The sequence below is a fragment of the Scyliorhinus canicula genome, chromosome 3 (assembly GCF_902713615.1).
Source record: "Scyliorhinus canicula chromosome 3, sScyCan1.1, whole genome shotgun sequence".
In the NCBI taxonomy this organism is placed as follows: domain Eukaryota; kingdom Metazoa; phylum Chordata; class Chondrichthyes; order Carcharhiniformes; family Scyliorhinidae; genus Scyliorhinus; species Scyliorhinus canicula.
This window is the reverse complement of record NC_052148.1, coordinates 168,675,166-168,698,432: the sequence shown is the minus strand read 5'-3', so window position 1 is coordinate 168,698,432 and position 23,267 is coordinate 168,675,166. Positions and strand designations below refer to the sequence as shown.

The following is a 23,267-nucleotide window of genomic DNA, read 5'->3' as shown; positions in this document are numbered from 1 at the left end:
ACCCGTCCAGTTGTACTGGTCCAACCTCCCGCAGAACTGGTTCCAATGCCCCAGGAATCTGAAACCCTCCCCCTCACAACATCTTTTCAGCCATGTATTCATCCTATACATCCTGCTGTTTCTACTCTGACTAGCATGTGGCACTGGTAGTAATCCTGAGACAACTACCTTTGAGGTCCTACTTTTCAACTTGCTCACTGTATTCTGCTTTTAGTACCTCATCCCTTTTTTACTGATGTCGATTGTACAAATGTGTACCATGAAAACTGCCGTTTCACCCTCCCCCTTCAGAATGTTCTGCACCGCTCTGAGACATCCTTGACCCTAACACCAGGGAGGCAAATACCACCCTCTTTTGTGGCCACAGAAATGGGGTTTTTTCTGAATTAAGGGGCAATTTAGCATGCCCAACCCATCTACTCTGCACATCTTTGGGTTGTGGGGTGAGACTCACGCAGACACGGGGAGAATGAGCAAACTCCACAGGGACAGTGACCTGGGGCCGGGATCAAATAGCCACAGAAATGTTTATCAATTTCCCTCACAATTGAATTCCCTGTGACCAATTGCATTTCTACACTTTTTCCTCCTCCCCTGGGCAGCAGAGCCAACCATGGTGCTATGAATTTGGCTGTCGATGCTTTCCCCTGAGAGGTCATTCCCCTCAACAGTATCCAAAGCGGTACATGGGTTTTGCAGGGGAATAGCCACAGGAGATTACCTAGTCCTCTTGCTCGGCCTGGTGGTCACCCATTCACCCCACAACCCAAAGATGTGCAGAGTAGGTGGGTTGGCGTCTGAGCCTGCGGTGTGACCACCTCTCTATACGTGCTATCCACGATACTCACCACCTCGCGAATGCTCCCAAGATGCCATTCCAACTCCGAAACGCAGGTTTCGAGGAGCTGCAGCTGGAGACACTTCCTGCATACAACTAGAAGTGTTCCTGGTTTCCCACATGGAGCAAGAAGCACAGACCACGGTTTGTAGCCCTCCTGCCATGTCTTACCACTTTAGGTTAAAGTAATCCTTTTGATATCAAACAATATCAACTTGGGCCCTTCTTCTCCACTCTTTTCTATGATAGAATATCACAGAATGAAATCTTAACAATTGTAACCAATAGTAGGAGTAAGTGCCTACCCAACTGTGCTCATCCAAACAGCTGTTTAGATTTCTTTAGGAGATGTAAACTTGCACTCCGCTATTTCTTACAGTATTTTAACCACTAGTTTCTGCTCTTAGATTCACTTTCCTCTCGCGCTCTTTTTGATCTCCTGGCTCCTCTCGCCCTATTTTTGAACTCCTTCTTCTCGGCACTCTTTGTGATCTTCCCGCTCTTCTCGGGCTCTTTTTAAACTCCTGGCTCCTCATGTGCTATATTGAAATCCTGACTCTTCTTGCGCTCTTTGTGAACTCCTGGCTCCTCGCACTCTTTTTGAACACCCGCCTCCCTTCGGGCTCTTTGTGAACTCCCAGCTCCTCTTGCACTCTTTTTGAACTCCCGGCTCCTCTTGCGCTCTTTATGAATTCCCGGTTCCTCTCCCGCTTTTTGTGAGCTCCCAGTTCCTCTTGGCCTCTTTTTGAACTTGCGGATTCTTTTGCGCTTTTTGTGAGCCCCCTGCTCCTTTTGCCTTCTTTTTGAACTCCCGGCTCCTCTCCTGCTCTTTGTGAGCTCCTGGCTCCTCTCCCGCTCTTTATGAACTCCTGGTTCCTCTCGCGCTTTTTGCGAGTCACAAAAACATGTCATAGCTTTTCTATTGTACTGGAGGGTGAAATATTGCTCATAATGTGCACCACTGACCACTTAGAATGCACATCCATGAATGACTCGAAACCTAAGACCAATAAAAGCTCCCGCAAAGTTCACATGAAGACCAGGAACAATCAGACCACTCTCACAGATGGACTTTGGTTTATCTTTTGGTTTATTTGACACGCAGAACAAGATAAAATCCTGATCCATTTTTGGCCACCGAACAAATTAATTTGCTGAACATTTCACTTGGGAAGCACCCATATGAACCTCATGGGCTCATCGATGACTTATGAATGATCAGGGGCTGGAACGACTATTCTAGATCCTCAAAGAACGCAACTATCCTCCACACTTGGCTCAGCCTTGCCTTTCACATATGGTCTCAGTTCCTTATCATCTATAATAGGAGACTAACCCCGCATAAGGAATCTTCTCACCCGGGACAAAACAGGATCTCTGTCCATCCATTGTTTAATCTGTTTGGCATTCATAGAAGAATTTGAAAGTCGTTCAAGCAAGTTGTCTCCTGAGGAAATACAGTCTTGGTTAGCATGTCTGGTAAGGGAAGGCAACTCAGTGCATCTTGTTAGCATTGTCTTTCCCTGCCCTGTGCACGATGTTGTACTGCTAGGTGACAATGTGAAAGCCCAGTGCTGAAATCTCGCCAAAACCATGGGAGGAATGCATCCAGACTCACTAAAAAGGCTCATCCATGGCTTGTGGTTTGTACATACAGTGAATGAACACCCAGAAACGTACTGATGAAACTGTTTTCCAGCGAAAACAATAGCTGGGCCTTCCTTGTCCAGCTGCGAATATCCCTTTTCAGCTGTTGTCAGCATGCATGATGCAAATCTCATGGGTTTTTCTGACCTGTTCTCCATCAGGTGAGAGAGCACTGCCCCAACGTCATCAGGCGAGACGTCACATGACAGAATGAGCTCTCTGTCCTGATCAAAGTGAACCAGCAAGTTAGCTGATTGTAGCAGCACTTTCACATTCTTGAAAGCTTTCTCTTGTGCTGGTCCTCACCTCCATTTGGTCCCTTTCATGTACATTGGCGCCAACACTGTTGAAACGTCTGCCGGTAACTTCTCATAGTAGTTCACTAAACCTATAAATGGCCTAAACTCAGACGTATTCTTGTAATTTGGAGCTTCCTCGATAGCTCAAACTTTTCCCTCCACAGGGGTTAGACCCTGCACAGTTATTCCGTGATCCAGGTATTCCACACTCTACGCCTGGAAGATGCATTGCAACATTTCTGATGCAGGTCTGCCTCTGAAAATCTTTTTAGCACATGATTCAGGTTGCTTAAGCCTCTGTTTTCCCTGGAAACAAACTGCCACATGGGGTATCCCCTGAAACAGATTTTCCATTGTCCTTTGAAAAATTGCCATACTGGAAGACACCCCAAAAACCATGCAGCTGTACCTGAACAAACACTTGTGGGTGTTGATTGTGGCATACTGTCTTGAGTCCTCCTCTGACAAGAGCTGTTGTTAGACTTGACTTATGTCAAGTATGGAGAACATCCTGCCTCCTGCCAGTGTTGAAAATAGATTTTCTACCCTCGGCAATGGGAAAGCGTCCAGCTTGGCAACCTGATGAATGTTAAGTTTGCAACCCTCACATATACACACAGTACCATCACTTTTAAGAACCGGTACAATTAGAGCTGCCCAGCGTGAGAATTGAATGGGCTCAATTCTTCCTAGACTCTCCAGCCGCTCCAACTCCTCCATTTTGACTTTCACGGGGTAAAGAATTATCCTGGGCTTGAAAAATGAGGAGTGTCCTGAGGATCCACCAACAACTTAAGTGTAGTGCCACACAATGTAACTACTTCAACTCTGAAAACCTCAGGATATTTTTGAATGACGTCCTCTGTCACTGTTGCATACTTTATCTCAACCCAGTTCGACGGAATTTTCCTGAGCCAGTTACGCCTTAGTAGACTAGGCCCATGCCCTTTTACTACCAGGAGCCATGCTCTTGCTTCTTGGATGTTATGCACAAAGTCCACCTCAAACTCCAAGAATGGTAGGGGATGCATGGTGGTGCAGTGGTTAGCACTTCTGCCTCACGGTGCTGAGAACCCAGGTTCAATCCCGTTCCTGGATCACTGTCCATATGAAGTTTGCACATTCTCCCCGTGTCTATGTGGGTCTCACCCCCATAACCCATCGATTTGCCATGCCAAATTGCCCCCTAATTGGGGAAAAAAGAATTGGGTGCTCCAAATTTAAAAAGAATGGTACTATAGTCTTGAAGGTGTACGTTCAAAGTTCGATCCCTCCCTGAATAAGGGCTGGCACCTGCTTCGAGCCTCAAATCCTTCTGAAGGTCTGCTCACTGTTGACAGATGCAGAGACTCCTGTGTCCACCTTCATCTTACGTTTCTGTCCATCGACCTTCACTGTAGTATAAATAAGCTCTGCATGCATCTCACTCACATTGAACATGTTGTTAGCATAAATGCTTCACAGCTCCAGGGTCCCAGGTTCGATTCCCGGCTGGGTCGCTGTCTGTGTGGAGTCTGCACGTCCTCCCCGTGTGTGCGTGGGTTTCCTCCGGGTGCTCCGGTTTCCTCCCACAGTCCAAAGATGTGCTGGTTAGGTGGATTGGCCATGCTAAATTGCCCGTAGTGTCCTAAAAAGTAAGGGGGGGGGGGTTGTTGGGTTACGGGTATAGGGTGGATACGTGGGTTTGAGTAGGGTAATCATTGCTCGGCACAACATCGAGGACCGAAGGGCCTGTTCTGTGCTGTACTGTTCTATGTTCTATGTTGCAGAATCACTCCTCTTCCTGCTCTGTGCTTTCCAGGTGATGCACAGCAGACTGAGGCGTCTTTGCATTTAAATTTGAAATTCCCTGCCCAGCCTTTGACTTCTTCTTAAGATTCCTGCACTTGTTAGCCAAATGTCCCTTTTTGCTGGAATTGTGGCACACAGTGTCTCTGAAATTGCAATGACTGACATAGAGAGGCAGCACAGTAGCACAATGGTTAGCACTGTTACTTCACAGCTCCAGGATCCCAGATTCGATTCTCAGCTTGGGTCACTGCCTGTGTGGAGTCTGCAAGTTCTCCCCGTGTCTGCGTGGGTTTCCTCTGGGGTTTGACTCTGGCCTTGGGTGTCTGTCTGTGTGGAGCTTGTGCGTTTTCCGTGTCTGTCTGGATTTCCTCCCACAATCCAAAGATGTGCAGGTTAGGTGGGTTGACCAAGAAGGAGATTGATATATTTTTGATTTAAAAATGGGTTAAAGGGATGTGGGGAACATAGGCAGGGAGGTGGATTTGAGACCAGGAAGAGAGCAGCCATGGTTTGATTGAATAGCGGAGCAGGCTCAAATGGCTGAATTGCCTACTTCTGCTCCTAATTCCTATGTTCCTATGTAAATTGCCTCTTGGTGTCCAAAGATGTGTAGATTAGGCAGGAATAGCTTGGGAGAGTGGACTCTTTTGGACGGTCGGTGCAGACTCAATGGGCGAATGCCTCCTGCACTGCCAGGATTCTGGGAAATCTAAGTTCCTCATCCCTGGAACCATTTTTGTCCTTTTGAGGTTTTAATCACCCGCGTATAGAACATAGAACAGTACAGCACAGAACAGGCCCTTCGGCCCTCAATGTTGTGCCGAGCCATGATCACCCTACTCAAACCCACGTATCCACCCTATACCCGTAACCCAACAACCCCCCCCTTAACCTTACTTTTATTAGGACACTACGGGCAATTTAGCATGGCCAATCCACCTAACCCGCACATCTTTGGACTGTGGGAGGAAACCGGAGCACCCAGAGGAAACCCACGCACACAGGGGGAGGACGTGCAGACTCCACACAGACAGTGACCCAGCCGGGAATCGAACCTGGGACCCTGGAGCTGTGAAGCATTTATGCTAACCACCATGCTACCCTGCTGCCCCAGTATAGCTGACTCTTCCTAATCTTGGCATGAGACAGAGTCAGGGGGATATGACTGAGAAGCAGGACTGTATCCCCACAGGTCTGAGAATAAATATCGAAATCGAACATTTGCCCAACGGTGTTATTTGCAGCTCATTGGTGAAGGCTTGGGGATCTTTCCCTCCCTCCTCTGCTGGGTGTCGATGAGGACAGCTCAAGGCTCACTGCACCCTCAGCCCCGGCCTTGGAGTGAGGGCGCCCCTTGAGGCGCATAGCCCGGACTGCAGCGGCTGCGAGAGCGCATGCGGGGCTGTGTGCGTGCGCGCGTCCAAACTTCCTGCTCAGTGGTGGATGGGCGAGAGCCGGGCGCGGAGGAGAGGAGGGGGCTGCTGCTGCTGCTGTACAGCGGGGAGCCAGCCGGAGAGGCGCTGCTGTTGTGCAGGGGAGCCAGTCTGAGAGGCGCTGCAGGGCAGAGGGAAGTGCGCGAGGAGGCGCTGCTGAGCAGCTACAGGGACGGTGGCAGAGGGAGGGGTGAGTGAGCACAGGCTCTGCCCCATCAGCCGGCCGGAGACAGGGACACACTCACTCCAGCATGCAGGCGCCCGGTGCCCATTGCTCCAGCTGCACAGATGGAACTTGCAGCGACCTGCCAACAGGCTGTACCCCGACCCAATAACTCCCGTGTGCCGTCTTCTAACCAGTGACACTTGCTGGAGAAAGGAGAGGGGGAGTGGGGTGAAAGATAATAAAGCCTCAGGTGACTGGAATACCCCCTCTTTTATTATTGACGGAAAGGCTGGCGAGCGCCGGGAGAGGAGACAGGAACGCGCCTCCTCCCTCCCTCAAAACACCCCCCCCCCCCCCCCCCCCTACTGAAATGGTACATGTGAATCGGATGGAGGGAAGATAATCAATCAAGTGAAAAAGTTGCTGCGGGGCAGCCGCCGGAACCGCTCCTTTTCCAAGTTTGTCATCATTCTGTGGATTTGTTTGAACAAGAATCTCGTGCCGTTTGGAAGGAGACTTCGGTGCTTTTAAATATTTTATGTGTTGCCAAAGAGGGAGCGGGGGAACATACTGTGGAAATGTCTGCGAGCATCACTCAGCCTGCCATTGAGGTGATGCTGAAGTGCTTGAAGGAATGGTGTTGAGTGAAGTGGACCAGTGCAAACGCTGCTGCTGCCCCTGCACACAAACACCTCGGCCGGGCGGCGATCAAAGATTTTCTTTTTGATCCCGGGCAGTCGTAAAAGAAAAAAACCTGCATATTTCTCATCGCAGTGTTTTCACCTGAGTGTAGAAAGAGGGGGAATTATGCAGCCGAGCGTGTACAGAGCAAGAGCCGAGATGCAGAAGGGGAGACAGCAGCCTGTGGCTGTGGAAGTGTTTCTGCAGGGGGGCGCTCCCTGGGGATTCACGCTGAAAGGTGGTCTTGAACATGGGGAGCCGCTGATCATCTCCAAGGTAAGAATCTCTCTCTCTCTCACACACACACACACACACAGGAAAGAAAACAAAATAACCCATTCCGTTTTCTTTAATGCAACACCAGCTACGCAGATCCAGCATTTGGGAAGCTGATAACAAACAGTCGTCCTTGGCTTGTACTCCAAATTGTGTGGAAGCAAATGGATTTTTTAAAAGCTCGTTTTCAGTCTGGAACTCGGTGCAAAATGTGATGGAGAATAGCGCCCACGTTGCTGCCCCCTCTCACCCTGTCTTTGAGGAGAGAGCACCGAGTAAGTTAGATGGCTGGGTGAAGGCTTGCGTCTTTCCAGGGGGGTAAAGGGAGATGGAAGTTCTGCACTGAAATAGTAAGTACAAGGGACCCGGTTTCCACAACAACCCACTCCATTAATGGCAAACACGCCGTGTGTGTGTGTGAGTGTGTGTGAGAGATGCTATTGGGAGCTGCATCACTTGGACGCGCTCACATACCAGCACATCGCGGAACCTCTGCTTTGGGGTCACTTTCCAGGTCAGATTATGGAATTACAGAAACAACACCATGATTTAAATAACAATATTACTGGATGATACCGTTTTGCCGACCCGTTGTATAGAGCGTTGGACACAAGGAGAGCAATCGTCAACAGATAGGTTCCTTCTTCAGATAATCGATGGATTATTAATCTGTTGGCACAGTGACTGGAGGAGTGGAACACATTCAGGATTTCCACCGTGGCAGCGAGTTGCAATTTGGCCAGAAACACGGAAAATAGGTGAACAGTGAAGTTTAGGTGCTAAACTGTTTGGGAGAGAGTAAGATTTGGACATCCTGACCTTGCTAGATGATGCTGAAGCTCCAGAGCTGTTTGGTCAGAGCAGTGCAAAGAGCTTTATTTTGTGTGCCTATATAAAGTGTGTGTCTGGAAAACTAAGATTACTATTTCACTGTCATGATGAAATGAAAAAATGAATGAATGAAAATCGCTTATTGTCATGAGTAGGCTTCAATGAAGTTACTGTGAAAAGCCCCTAGTCGCCACATTCCGGCGCCTGTCCGGGGAGGCTGGTACGGGAATTGAACCGTGCTGCTGGCCTGCTTGGTCTGCTGTAAAAGCCAGCGATTTAGCCGAGTGAGCTAAACCAGCCCCTATGAGCCGAGTGAGCTAAACCAGCCCAGCTGATATGACTCATGACAATTTTATAACGGCTGCAAACCCCCATGGAATCCTTACCATGCAGAAGGAGGCCATTCGGCCCATCATGTCTGCACCGACACTCCAAAAGAGCATCCTACCTAGCCCCCAACCCCAAATAACCTGACCTGCGCAACCCTGGACACTAGGGGGCAATTTAGCATGGCCAATCCACCTAACTTGCACATCTTTGGACTGTGATAGGAAACTGGAGCACCCAGAGGAAACCCACGTAGACACTGGGAGAAAGTGTAAACTCCACACAGACCGATACCCAAGGTCGGAATTGAACTCGGGTCCCTGACGCAGTGCTAACCACTGTGCCACTATGTCGCCCATCTCTTCCCCTAACGCCAAGTAGCTACTCCAGATTGAATGCCCATTGGCTGGACAAACCTAAAGTACACCCACTCCAGTAACCAAGGGCGGTACATGAATTCTATCTCAATATGTATTAGCAGCTTTCAGAAAGCAGAAACACCTTTTGAGCAAAGCTGGATAATGAGTAAACAATGCTGATACTCGTGAATAACCCACGCTCATGAAAATGAAGTTGGAGATTCAACTTGTTGAGCCTGTGTTTCTATCTGCTGTTTAGCTTTAGATGTGGAGATGCCGGCTTTGGACTGGGGTGAGCACAGTAAGAAGTCTTACAACACCAGGTTAAAGTCCAACATGTTTGTTTCAAACACTAGCTTTCGGAGCACTGCTCCTTCCTCAGGCGAATGAAGAGGTTCAGCTTTAGTGCAGTGGTAGTTTTTTAAATATAAAATCTGGCACTACTATACATAGGAAAACAAAGACTAATCATTCAGCGCATTAGAAGGTTGTGCCGCCCTTACACTCTTCTATTGTTTCTCAGTATGGTGTTGTGAGCTAATTGCAATGTGCTAGCTTGCTTTAGGAGACCTACCAGACTGAAAGGTTGCTGATGTGTGAAGATCAATGTACCCAAGCACTGGATGGAGCATTAATTCTTTTTTTTTCATAAATTTAGAGTACCAAATTCATTTTTCCATTTAAAGGACAATTTAGCGTGACCAATCCACCTACCCTGCACATTTTCTTTGAGTTGTGGGAGCGAAACCCACGTAAACACCGAGAGAATGTGCCAACTCCACATGGACAGTGACCATGGGCTGGGATCGAACCTGGGACCTCGGCGCCGTGAAGCTACAGTGCTAACAACTGCACCACCGCGCTGTCGTAGGAGAATTAATTCTGAATATTATAGCAGCCTTTTTAGTAATAATTTCAAACTGTTACAAAGTAACAGTAATTTCGAGTTGCTGCATTGGGAAACTTTGGCTTGTTGACTGACCATGACAGCACCTATGGCTGCTTGGATATAAATGATTAATAGTGCAACCTTGGGCAGCATGGTGGTTAGCACTGCTGCCTCACAGCACCGAGGACTGGGTTCAATCCTGGCCCCGGGTTACTGTCCGTGTGGAGTTTGCACACTCTCCCCATGTCTGCGTGACCCTCACCCTCACAACCCAAAAAGATGTGCAGGTTAGGTGAATTGGCCATGCTAAATTGCCCCTTAATTGAAAAAATATTTGGTACTCAAATGTATTTTTTAAAAAAATAATAGTGCAACCTCCTTGGTTGTACCAAAAATGTTTTCAATTACATCACTGAACAATTCAAAGCCTAAGAAGAGGAAAATAGCAGAAGAAAAATGGCCAGTATGCGCTATGAACTGACAGCTATGAAATAGTGTAAGATGGAAGCATGTGAAGATTTAATTATTGGGTTCTGTTTCCATATTGTTGTTGCCATTATTTTGACTAAAAAAAATCTGTTTGCCCTCGGACAACAGTTTAAAAAAAAATAAATTTAAAGTACCCAATTCCTTTTTTTTTTACAATTAAGAGGCAATTTAGCGTAGCCAGTCCACCTACCCTGCACATCTTTGGGTTGTGGAAGTGAGACCCATGCAGACACGGGGAGGTTGTGCAAACTCCACACGGAAAGTGACCCGGGACTGAGATCGAACCTGAGTCCTTGGCGCTGTGCGGCAGCAGTGCTAACCACTGCGCAACCCCACCCCTTGGTCAACAGTTTTCTACCTTTTGAATCTTTGACTTCTAAGACACTTTCTTGTGTTGCTATATGCTCAAAGGTGCAGTGATACTCGATTGTGGGATGGCATGTACCTAGGTGGAACCTCAAAAGGAGAAGAAAATAACTAAAAGGGGTGAAAACAAAAATAAGAGAGTGACTGGTGAAGTAACTACTTTGCCAAAAACGTTGAATACTGGGAAAAGTACTGCATATTTCAAAACTTTCAACTGGGTAGTGGTATACTGTAATATTTCAGGGTTTTCAAATTAATGGGAACTGTTCCAAATTAAAATGTAGACTACTTCAAAAAGTATTATTTGAATGCTTGTATCATTTTCCATTTCTTATTAATATCCTGGCTTGATGATTTTCTTTCCACATAAGCAACAATTTCTAACTGAAAACTCCGGTGGAGGCCATACACCTGGAGTTCCGTGTGTAATTTGGTCTTTATATCTAAGGAAGGATACACATTGGAGGCAGCTTAGTGAATGTTCACTAGAATTTCCACCTTATGATGAGTGGATAAGTAAACTGGGCCAATAATCTCTGGAGTGTAGAAGAATGAGAGACAAAATCATTGAAGCATACAAGATTCTGATGGTGGCTTGACAGGGTAGACACTAGATTCCTCTGGCTTTGGGACTCCAGAACATAGGGGCACTGTCCTTCTAGGCCAATTAGAAATGAAATGAAGAGAAAGTTCTTCACTCAAAGTGTTGCAAAACTTTAGAATTGACTACCCCAAAGAGTTGTGGGTATTTAATTGCTGAATATATTTCAGGTCGAGGTAAATGTTTTGGTGTCTCAGGGAATCAAAGGATCTGTCTGGGAAAGTGGAGTTGAGGCAGAAGATCAACCATGATCGCATTGAACGACAGAGACGCGGTCAAGGGACCAGATAGTCCTATTTCTTATGTTCTTACAATACAGGCTTCATTGCTCCTAGCTTAGGCAGAGGAGAATCAAGATTGCAAGTAGTGATCGCTGTTGAAAAATTATGTGTGTAAAATATGCTGATGTCAAGGAAAGGTCGCTTGTGATTTCCCCTGCAGTCAGAAAATCTGCTCCATTTACTGTTGAGGCTTACGATGAAGAATAATCACTTGGTACTGGAGGGTGCCAAGGGATGCTGGCGAATTGGTCCGCCAAAGAATCAGTGGCAGGGAGGAGGGCAAGTCGATGAGAAGAAAAAAATACATTACCTTTGAATTCTTGGGAAATTTTGCTTTCTTGCTTCTTTCTGCTTCCTTAATGTTATTTCTTTGATTCATTTGAGCATTTCTGGAATTATAAAGCATGAAAGCAAATTTTAAGTAGTGAATGGACATCATCAGAACCTTGGTGTTTAACTGCTTCATTAAACTGGTTGGTTTACTTAAAATAACAATAGAACAAATATTTGTGTCAGCAATGTCCTAAGCAGAATACTAAAAAGGTAACAAAGATAGTCATGTGCAATCTTAAGGTGCATGGCATTTATTGGCATTATAATTGCTTTTGGTATTTGGTTCGCATGGGTTGGTGGGAGAAGGAGAAACACAGATTAGTACATTGGGTCAGTCTACATCCTACATTCAGCTGCAACCCTGGTTCCTGATCCCTTGAGCTGCATTATGGAATATTTACTCCATTTGCATCTCTTTATGGCACAAAACCTTTGTCTTCCAAGGGCTGTGAACAAAATGCTTTCCAGTTTAGTCTGGAATTTATCTAAAAAGCACTTCAGCTATGTTTTGAGATTATTTCCTTTTTTGTAAAAACCATGCTTCGTTGCACAGACTCAGGTGAGTGAACTGGGAACTGTATTTTACTTCATATTTGATTTCTAAAACTCTGTTTGAAGTCAGCATTTAAAAACTGGTATTTGTTCATTCTGAGCACAGGGAACCACACTACGTTTGTGTTTCGAGCCTGGTGGAGGCTGACATGGTGAATTCTACATACATAAACTGGACCTGAAAAGCTTTGCGATGAACAATACTGAGCCAAAAAAAGAGTCTGTCTTCTTTTAGTGAGTTTGTGAAATGTGACCTTAAAGCAGTCTTTTTCATAATAACCTACAAATTTACAACTTTTGGATATTGTCTGAAGTCAGTTGTCCATGCCAATGAGCTCATTTTTTATTTGCTCAGTGAAAAACTTTTCTTAAACTGAGAAAAAGAAGAGAACAGGGGGCTTCCATCCAAACTGATATCAAGGTCCATGTTTAAGAAGCCGTCTCATAGAAGCTGGGAAGTGAACATGTGGAATGTAGCTGAAATTTTGGCTGTGTTCCAGGATTGGCAGAGGAATGCCAAAAACATGTGCAGCTTTGTCAGCCTGATTTGTTTAAACTGTAAAAGGGACATCACTTTTAAAGAACAGTTCCAGACTTCCTAGTCTGCCTGTTATACAGTAAGTCCTTTTATTTTCAAATCACTTATTTTAAAAAAAATATTCAATTAGTTGGCTTTCAGTGTGGAAAATCAAAAAGGAAATGGTGCGTTAACCCATTTGTCAAGTAACTGTAAGATTAAAAGACTTTGCCTTGTAGTTCAGGTTTGTATTAATGGTTGTATTGTGGCTGGCTTGGCAAAGGGTTTGCATTTTTAAAGTTCATATTGGCATTGTACAAATAGTAAAATAACATTTGGTTTTCCTGGTAAGTAGCATTAAAACTTCCAGATGGGAGATGTTGGATGAAGTACAATGTAGCAGCTGACCCTATAATTTAATCTTTATATTTTTCATACTGATTTCTAAATGATTAGACGTAATTGGATCATTTTGTTTACCAGGTGTTCTCTTATCAAATAACGTTTCTTCACATTGCAGTAGCTCACAACCGTTAATGCGAACACACTGAATCATGTGGTGGATAGCTTGGCCTCTGAATCATCACCACTACTGCATACAATCATTTTATTTTTGTCATAAACATTTTCAGTGAGTTTTCGCATTTATCAAGATCTGAATAAGCAGTGCTCTGAATTGACCATTATTGCCGCCTTTGCATCAAACGTTGTCAAGTAGAGCAACATGCCAGTTGCAAAGTATGATCAAATACACTGACATCCTTTCTGTTTTATAGAAATAATTTAATAATGGGAAACAGCATGGGGCTGGGTATGTACTCATTGTGCCGTGAGAACCCTTTTACAATCTGCATTAATGTAGTGCATATTTAAAATGTATATGAAAATCAAAATTATTTAATCTGTTTAACTTGATTATATTAGGAAGATCAAGTGTGCTGCAAATTGTATCTTGGTGATATCAAATTTTCTCTTGAACCTTCTTATCACGGAAGAATGTAGTCCTGATTTCTCCTATCTATTTTCAGAACTGCGGTTCCTCATCCCTGGAACTATTCTCGTGAATATTTTCTGCATCATAGAACTCCTACATTGCAGAAGGAGGCCATTCAGCCCATCGAGTCTGCACCGATCCTTTGAAAGAGCACCCTACCTCGGCACACTCCCCCACCCTATCCCTATAATCCTGTAAAGCCATCTAACCTGCACACTTTTGGACACTAAGGGGCATTTTTTTTAGCATGGCCAATCCATCTAACCTGCACCCTCTCTAAAGTCATCTTATCCTTCCTAAAGTACGTTGCCCAGAACAAGACGCAGCTGAAGCTGAGCTAGTGACTTATACAAATTGAACATAATCTCCTTGTTCTTATACTCTTATGCCCCAATGAATAAAGCCCAGGGTACCATGTGTTTTATTAACTGCTCTCTCAATCTGTCTTTGAAAGAGTCAAATGTCCCACCAGTTTGTCTTCTGCCAGTCAAAACAGTACAAAATTCATTTTTGAAGATGGGCAAACTACTGTATTTTAACATTACTGAAAGAGTTTGTACTGCATGGGGTTGCAAAGCAGAATATTTATCTTCCCCAGTCTGCAGGTGGACCTATTGTTTGTCAGAGAGAGCAGATGCATGAATCTCTTAGAAAGTTGATGTACTGAATGTGCCATTTAAGTTTACACTCCAATAAAAGCGGCACGGTGACACAGTGGTTAGCACTGCTGCCTCACAATTCCAGGTCCCAGGTTCAATTCCGGCCTCGGGTGACTGTCTGTGTGGAGTTTGCATGTTCTCCCCGTGTCTGCGTGAGTTTCCTCTGTGTGCTCTGGTTTCCTCCCACAGTCTAAAGATGTGCAGGTTGGGTGGATTGGCCATGCTAAATTGCTCCTTAGTGTCCAAAAGGTACGGTGGGGTTACTGGGTTACGGAGATAAGGTGGAAGCCTGAGCTTGGGTAGGGTGCTCTCCAGGGGCTGGTGCAGACACGGTGGGCCGAATGGCCTCCTTCTCCACTGTACATTCTGTGTTTCTATGAAAAGCAAAATACTGCCAATGCTGGAAATCTTAAAAAATAAAATAAAATGCTAGAAATACTCAACAAGTCTGGCAGCATTAACAGAGTTAATGTTTTTGAGTCAAATATGACTTCTGCCCACCAGATGCACCAGGGATAGAACAGGGGAAGTCCGAGTGTTCCGGTATCTCCCTTGCAGGAGTCACCGGGACGGGCCCTAGAACAACCTCCTCCCTCCGGGAGCCCGGTGGCCCCTGGGCCTCTCAATGGGACGGGGGTGTGAGCGGAGACAAGCCCTGAGGCACCCCCGACACCTGGCGTTGCCCGTCCTAGAGGCCCACTGTGGTATCGACCAGGATCTGAATGTTCGCAGCGATGGAGCTCAGGGAGTGTGCCAACCCTATCAGGGACTGTGCAACCTCCCTCTGGGCTTGTGCGACGCCATCCAACACGTGTGCAAGGCCGCCGATGCTCTCAGCGATGGCCTGCTGAGACTGGGCCATGGCCAGCTGAGACTCGGCCAGACCTGGAGAGCGGCGGCAATGTCCAGCTTGCTCTGGGACATGGCTGCCTGTGAGAGGGCAGCCCTGTCCTGGGTCACGGATGACGTGTGCACATGAAGCCCCACACCTTGCAGAACCTGACCCACGGCCGAAACCATTGCCTCCATTACCCCCACCGCAGACGCCACCCGTGCGGTGTCAGCCTGGGTGGCAGTCATGACCAGCACCACTCACTGCTCCTGGACGCGGATGGACTCCACCAACTGCGTCTGCAGATGCTGAAAGGCGGTCGTCATCCTGTTGTCCACTCCTTGGGTTTCCAAATGCATCGGGTCTGTGGGTGGGTCTGGTAAATCCAACAACCTGGGAACCTCTGGGTGGCAGCTGGGTGCTGGGGCTGGGCTGCCCTTTGCCTGTCCAGCCCCTCGGCTGCCCTTACCTCCAACTGCTGTACCAGTTTGGCTGTGTGGTGCGCACCAGTCAGTGTCCCAGAAGCTTCATCACTAATGTGCCCAATGTGAGGGTATCTGCAATGGTTGAGGGAGTGGGTGACAGCAGTGACGCAAAGTCCATGTTCTCATCGGACCCGAGGTCTGGTGTCTCCAGGGTCAAGCCTTAGACCAGGGGTGGGCAAACTTTTCCGTGCAAGGGCCACATTCAGAAATTCACAATTTCAAAGGGCCGCATAGTATTAATAGTCCCGGTTGTAACCAATTAGCGTGCGGCATATACCTCAGCGCTTCCCCCGGCGGCATCCTGCCTTTAGCCCTCTTTATCTCTACTTTTCAAAAATGGCGCTTCACCCAGTTATGATTCTGGGCGCCTCATATAGAACATAGAACAGTACAGCACAGAACAGGCCCTTCGGCCCTCGATGTTGTGCCGAGCAATGATCACCCTACTCAAACCCATGTATCCACCCTATACCAGTAACCCAACAGCCCCCCACATTAACCTTATTTTTTTTTTAATTTAAAAAAAAATTTTTTTTTATGACTTGATCTTGGTGGGCCGCATAAAGACCTTTGGCGGGCCGCATGCGGCCCGTGGGCCGTAGTTTGCCCACCCCTGCCTTAGACGGATGGACGTTGTCTCTGGCCCATGTGAGGGGCCATGACAGTCTCTCCAACATCTGTTTGGCCATCCTCTGTGCGTCACTGTCCAGAGTCCCCGTCCTCTGTGCATCACTGTCCTGGCTCTCCATCCTCTCTTCGTCCGTTTCATGTCCGTCAGTGTCCTGACAGTCCGTCCTCTGTTCGTCACTGTCGTTTGTGTCGCTCCTCTGTGTGTCCGCTTCCTGTGCCCTGGATTCAGACTAGGGCCCTCCTGTCCGTCTTCCTTCCCCTCCCTGGCGTGCGCCCTGTGGGCGGGTGGACCTGGACGGCGGTGGCTTGTTTGAGACGTTCCAGGACGACCGTCGGCTGGCCCTGGAATACACAATAAAGCATGTATCGTTAGACACGTGGAGTCGGGTGTGAGGGGGTGGAGGGAGCAGTGTGAGGGGGGGGGGGTTAGGGGGTGGAGGGGGCAGTGTGAGGGGGTGCAGTGCGGGGGGGAGGGGGAGGTGAGGGGCTGAGGGAGTGTAGCCAGGCAGGGGAGTCTCACTTGGTGCTGCGCCTCCGATCTGGCATGGCACTACCTCCCGGGTGGCGGCTCTCCCAGCGAGGTCCAGAGCTCTCTGCTCATGGACGGTGAGGGGATGCAGAACAGATGATCCCCTCTGGTTCTTGCACGCTCACGATGGTTGTGGGCTGTCTTATCCTGTGGGGGTGGGGGCGGGAGCATCAGAGATAGGCGGTCAGCAGCAAGACGCGCAGATGTTGGCCACATTATGACTGGGGAGGGCACTGGGCACCATGCCACAGCGTCTCGCAAGGTGGATGTGGTGCCCATGTGGGTCGGGTGGAACGTGGTGTCCCCCCCTCCTGTGTGGGCGGGGCAGGGGCACGACACGTGGTTGGAGGGGGGAGGGAGGGGGGGTGTGGCCCAGGGGAATTCTCTGGGTACTTACCCTGGCTGCCCTCATGAGGTCATGGAGCGTCTTGCGGCACTGCTCTCCAAACCGTGGGATGTGCCCCACAGCGCTAATGGCGATGCCCACATCACGCCAGTTGTGCCTCACTGTGCTGGCCAGGTGCCGGTGGCCACGCCTTGGGCACAGGATCGCCCTCCGCTCTTCCACTGCGTCCAGCAGTGTCTCCAGGTCACTATCCCGGAACCTGGGAGCGGCACGGCGGGGCACAGTCACCTCTCTGTGTCGGGGCCTGTGCGCGGATTGCGCACATAGAATGACGCGCCCATCATCCGGGGCGTTCATGAAGGCGCGGACACTCTGACTCGCCATCGGAGAATCCCGCCGCCAATGTCTGCAGTATTTTGTTTTTATTATGGTATTAAAAGAAATTAGATCTGTAGCAGATCTCAAAGTGGACCGTGCAGCATAGCATTCAAAAGATTGGGTTCAGTAGCTTCAATCTTGCATGTGAGCAATGCTTCAATTTATATACAATTTGGAAAATATTTTCAGTATGGAAAACCAGAATGGAAACCATTTAATTTGTGGGCCAATCTCAGACTTGTGAATTTTACAGATAATCTCACATCCACATCTGATGGTTAAATCTTTTTGAAAGAGAAAAAAATCTTTCACACAATTCTTCTGTATCTTGGATTGCAAATTACATTAGTTAAACATTATCCACAAACTGGTGTATTTAATCACTGACACTGCTACTTACAATAGTTCTGGGGGTTTTTAGGAGCAAACTTACATTCTGTGTATAATCTGATGTGTTCCAGATTCATATTTAACTCGCTCTCAGAGCCCTGGGTGTGAATGTAAAGCATGAAGATAAATTGTTCACAGCTGTTCCTCCAATTATAGACAATCCCCTATGGTAGGTTTCTCAGCATTACAAAAAAGTGAGAGTTCCTCACATCACTATTTCAAATCATTGAGATGGCTTCTTAAATCCCAAATTTTGAATGGTAAAACTGAAGCATAAATAACACATGTTTTTTCAATGCAATACCATCAATTGCTTATGGATTCTTGCATTTTGCACATTTGTTGTGCAAGAATTGAATGTTGTTGTTGACAAATAACATCATATCTATGAGTAATTTGCCCCCAAAATATTTAAAAGGTTTCATTTTCAAGAGCGTCATATCTAAGGCAATCCAATACTCAGCGGAGGTTCATCAGCAGTTGCAGGTTGGAGTCAGGAATGGAAATGCTGCATGATCTTTTTTTTAAATTCTTCGTTATCCAGTGTTACTGAAGTTATTGGTCGTACCCCTAAACGCTGCTGTAGCTAAAACAAAGTTAATCATAAACTGGGAAATTAAATCTGCGACCTTAGTCAGTAAGGAGCATTTGAGCAACTGAATCATCATTTACACCTCGAGGTAGCAGATTTTAACAAGGTGGAGATCTGGTTGGAAATTCGTACTTTGAGCATCTTCCATTTCTAATTCTCTCAGAAATACTAATTTTGACAAGCAGCAGAATAATGGTCATTTATTTTTCTGGGATATTCACAGCTTTTGCATTGCTGTTACTCCAGATGATGGGAGAACCTCTGTGGAAACACATCCTCTAGTTTCCAAACTCCTCCTCTGATATCTCTTCAGATGAGCTGTCGCTCTGTTTAACGTTCGCAAAATGTTTATCTACTTCTACATTCTTCCTCTCCAAAGTTTTGACATCTGTCCTTGTACAGAAGGCATGGAGGGGCATACAAACAACAGCTTCTCCTTCAAAATTGAATTGTGACATCTTGATACTTGTTCTAAAAGGTCTGTAGCAATATATCGCTGCACATAACTCACATTCCTCTATCTTTTCATGCATTTCAGAATGGAGAGCAACATCAACTGTCCCTGTACCATTTGAGATTGGAAAAGACTCCATCCATAAAATCGTTCTTTATCTGTACAAGATGTGCTTTAAAGTATTTTCACCAATTGCTTATCAATTTCAGCAGCAGTTAGTGGTTAGCACTGTTGCTTCATAGCGCCAGAGTCCCAAGTTTCTGAATTCTCCCTCCATGTACCTGAACAGGCGCCGGAATGTGGCGACTAGGGGCTTTTCATAGTAACTTCATTACAGTTTTAATGTAAGCCTACTTGTGACACTAATAAAGATTATTATTATTATAACCTTTTTCTTCCAATATGGATAAAATATCATTGAAACTTTGCATGTGAGAGAAACCAATCAACTGTGCACAGATTTTTCACACTCTTCCTCTTGCATTATGGTGCTAGTGATGTCTGTCACATTGTGGTGTTAATGATCTCAGGACAATGACCCTGAACTGTAAGTCTTCCAAAGGCATCCCGTCCTGGGTCTACACCTGCTGTATTCCTTTCACCCTCTTCACTTGGAGTACTAATGACATTGCCATGCACTTCAGTTTGAAAGCTTTATATTTGTAGTGTTGTAACAGACCCATGTTATTGAGATTGCAACTGCTAATTCTGGTTCACTTTCAACACCAAATAATTTAAAGAATTTCCTCTTAATTATTTCAAATATTCTATTCTGGTTTCCCAGCATTGTAATCCCAAGGAAATATTTTGGGCATTTTATAACATTCATTTGATAATTTGTGTTCTGCTTTGAGAGATACTGGCAGCTGCTAGCCTCGTTGGATCATCTTCAATGTAAAAATTGATTAAGAGTAACATTGACCAAAGAATGCAGCATGTGATTGATTTTTGTGCCGATTGGAGAACTGTGCTTTTGTACATCTCATTAAAGCATTTGACAGTCAGCAGGGCAGGACTGTCAAGATTTGGGAGATTTGGCTGTCCACCAATGCTCCTCCTTCACATCCACTCCTTTCATGACAACGTGCACTATGTTGTGACTATATGCGCAGGAGTGAAATGAATCCCTAGTCTCTCTCAAGATCTGACTGTAACAGGGTTTTCTTCTGAACTTAGAGAGGATGTGCTTTGCCAATTCTGCAGGTGTCCCACTATTTACACTTTCAGATTGTAAAGAATTAATCAAACAGTAGGCCTGGCATGGGATGGCATGATGGTTAGCACTGCTGTCTCACAGCGCCAGGGACCGGCTTCGATTCCATCCTTGGGTGATTGTCTGTGTGGAGTTTGCACGTTGTCCCCTGTCTACGGGGATTTCCTCGGGGTGCTCCGGTTTCCTGCCACAGTCCAAAGATGTGCAAGTTAGGTGGATTGGCCATGCTAAATTGCCCCTTAGTGTCCAAAGCTGTGCAGACTAGGTGAGGTTGCGGGCATAGGGCAGGAAGGTGGATGGGATGAGTCTAGGTAGGGTGCTCTTGGTACGTTCAGTGCAGACCACCTTTTATTTCCAAAAGATCTTGGTTTGCAGGATGGTGACTTTGCAAACCTGGGCACAATACTTCCAAGAGAAAGAGAGGAAGCAGGTTGAGCAGCCTGTTTCAGTACAGCTTGGAAAACAGTCCCTTGAAGTACCCTACTGGCTGTACATTCCAGAGGAATGCTAGTAATCCATGTCTACTGCAGTCATTGTTTTGGAACAGATAATTGCATTTTGATTCGCGGAAACATTTGCAAAGTTTCAGGATAATGTAAAGCCAACATGAGATGGGGTCTTTCACAATCTCCGGGGGTTGAGTGTCTTTTTTTCCATCGTACTTGGTGGAATGCAAGCTCTATATTGTAGCTATCTGGGCAGTCCCCATTGTTTTCATAGGGTTCAGCTTTTTTCAATTCAGCCAGAAAAACACAATGAGAAATGGTATCTTTTTTCAAAATAAGACTATCCTCTTAACAACTGTACTGTAAGGTTTAATGTCACCAATTTCAGGGTGAAGAATAGAGTGAAATAGATCTGAGTCCTAGCCCTTATTTTGTTTCAAAGCTTCTTCTCCATGCTCCTGACCTTTGCTTGCCATGCCAATACGAAAGGGGTTGACATGCATACTGGTTCAAGCTCTACAATCTGTCCAGTCTGAAAGTGAAGACAGAATATAGCACACCTTGACCAGAAAGCATTTTGACACTGATGATGCCACAGGATTTTCTCTCGCATGCCTGTGATTTTCTCTCCCTGTCAAAAAAACCTTGTTTATGGGATAGGGTGTCACAATTCTTTTTTTTCTTTCTTTTTTATAAATTTAGAGTACCCAATTCATTTTTTCCAATTAAGGGGCAATTTAGTGTGGCCAATCCACCTATCCTGCACATCTTTGGATTGTGGGGGCGAAACCCACACAAACACGGGGAGAATGTGTAAACTCCACACAGACGGTGACCCAGAGCCGGGATCAAACCTGGGACCTTGACGCCTTGAGGCAGCAGGGTTAGGTTAGGGTTAACCCACTGTGCTAGGGTGTCACATCTCTGCCCTTGACCGCACTAAGTAACACCCTGCTGGCAGTGGTTAGCAAATTCTACTACCCCAAATCCACGGTGACAGACAGTCTGCCTCTTGGTGCAGAACATGTTATGTGTGTAGGGAAAAAAGTTACACCTTTGGCTGACTCACGAAATACGTATACTGTAGCATAACACCATATTGACTCGTCAGATCATAGTGCTCGTTTATCAGGGCTTTGTTCTCGGCATCTTGTGTGGTTGTGAAACATGGAGAACTTGCAGTTCTGAAGAAAGGAAACCCAAGGACTTTAATCCTCACTATTTGTGGTCGTCCTCTCAAAGGCAAAGCTCCCAAGTATGTTGGCACTCATCAAGCAGAGGTGGGCTAATTGGCTCAGGCTCATTTTCAGGATGGAAGATGGTTACATACCGAAGGATTTTCTGTAGGACGAGGTAGTGGAGCCAGACAACTGGTAGGAAACCTAAAGTTCTGTTTCAAGGGTATTTTCTGGCATGAAATGATGACTGTAAACATTAATTATTGCATCTGGCAGACCCTAGCTGGTGGCAGAAGAAAATGTATGATATCTCCTGTGGGTTGGCACGCACCAACTTGAAGATCAATAGCTTAAATGACTTGGTAACAGGTGTCAATGCTAAAAATAACAGCCCACAACATAACCTGATAATGCCTTCTCATGTGGCCCTTGTGGCAGAACCTGCTGCAGAAAGAGTGGTCTCTTCAGCCATCAGAAAAAGGCATCATTTGAAACTATCCCATTCCAGCAGATTTGACTTACTGTCTGCCCATCACTGTACGCAGATAGAAGGATGCTGGAGGCAATGAAGGGAGAGAACTGTGGTTAAGGTAGAACATTATTTTTGCCATTGTGGAGACAGTAGCTACGTAGACGGAAGAGGAAATGATGGAGTTAAGGAAGACCAATGTTCCTCAAAACCTACTATATGTGTTAGAGTGAAGGGAAGCAATGGAGCAGATCGAGAAAATGCTGGAAAGAAGGGATTGCAAACCTGAAAATGTGATTCATGTTAGAACCAATGATGCAAAGAAGAACAGAATAAATGTATAGAAAAGGACATGTGGCAATGTTGATGGATTAAAAAGCAAGACCTCAATTGTAATAAACCGAGGTTTACTTTCTTTCCATGAGCTGGTCTAGTTGGGGAGAAGCAGATTTCACTGAAACCAAGGTTTGATATGTGGGGTACTGAGAGCAGCTTTCAGAATTGATTTGAGAGCAATGGAATGAAGTTTGGACTGGGCGAAGTTCTGATATATGGGATGGTTTCATCTCGACTGGCCCAGTTCGCGGTAGCATGGTGGTTAGCATAAATGCTTCACAGCTCCAGGGTCCCAGGTTCGATTCCCGGCTGGGTCACTGTCTGTGTGGAGTCTGCACGTCCTCCCCGTGTGTGCGTGGGTTGCCTCCGGGTGCTCCGGTTTCCTCCCACAGTCCAAAGATGTGCGGGTTAGGTGGATTGGCCATGCTAAATTGCCCGTAGTGTCCTAAAAAGTAAGGTTAGGGGGGGGGGGGGTTGTTGGGTTACGGGTATAGGGTGGATACGTGGGTTTGAGTAGGGTGATCATGGCTCGGCACAACATTGAGGGCCGAAGGGCCTGTTCTGTGCTGTACTGTTCTATGTTCTATAATTGTAGAGTATTCAGAGCAGTGGTGAAGATTTAAACCTTGAGGCAATGGGGGGTTGCGGTCACACCTCAGT

The 23,267-nt window shown here is 46.3% G+C and overlaps 1 protein-coding gene across 2 annotated transcripts in view; it reads left to right on the top strand.

Moving 5' to 3' along the window:
- The first annotated feature begins 6,549 nt into the window (after positions 1–6,549).
- Positions 6,550–23,267, top strand: part of shroom3 (shroom family member 3) — a 547,942-nt gene continuing 531,224 nt past the window's right edge. For both annotated transcript variants that reach the window (XM_038791699.1, XM_038791697.1), the window contains exon 1: positions 6,550–7,131. In XM_038791699.1, coding sequence (XP_038647627.1) covers positions 6,982–7,131 — 150 coding nt within the window. In that variant the 5' untranslated portion in view covers positions 6,550–6,981. The remainder of the gene's footprint in view (positions 7,132–23,267) is intronic.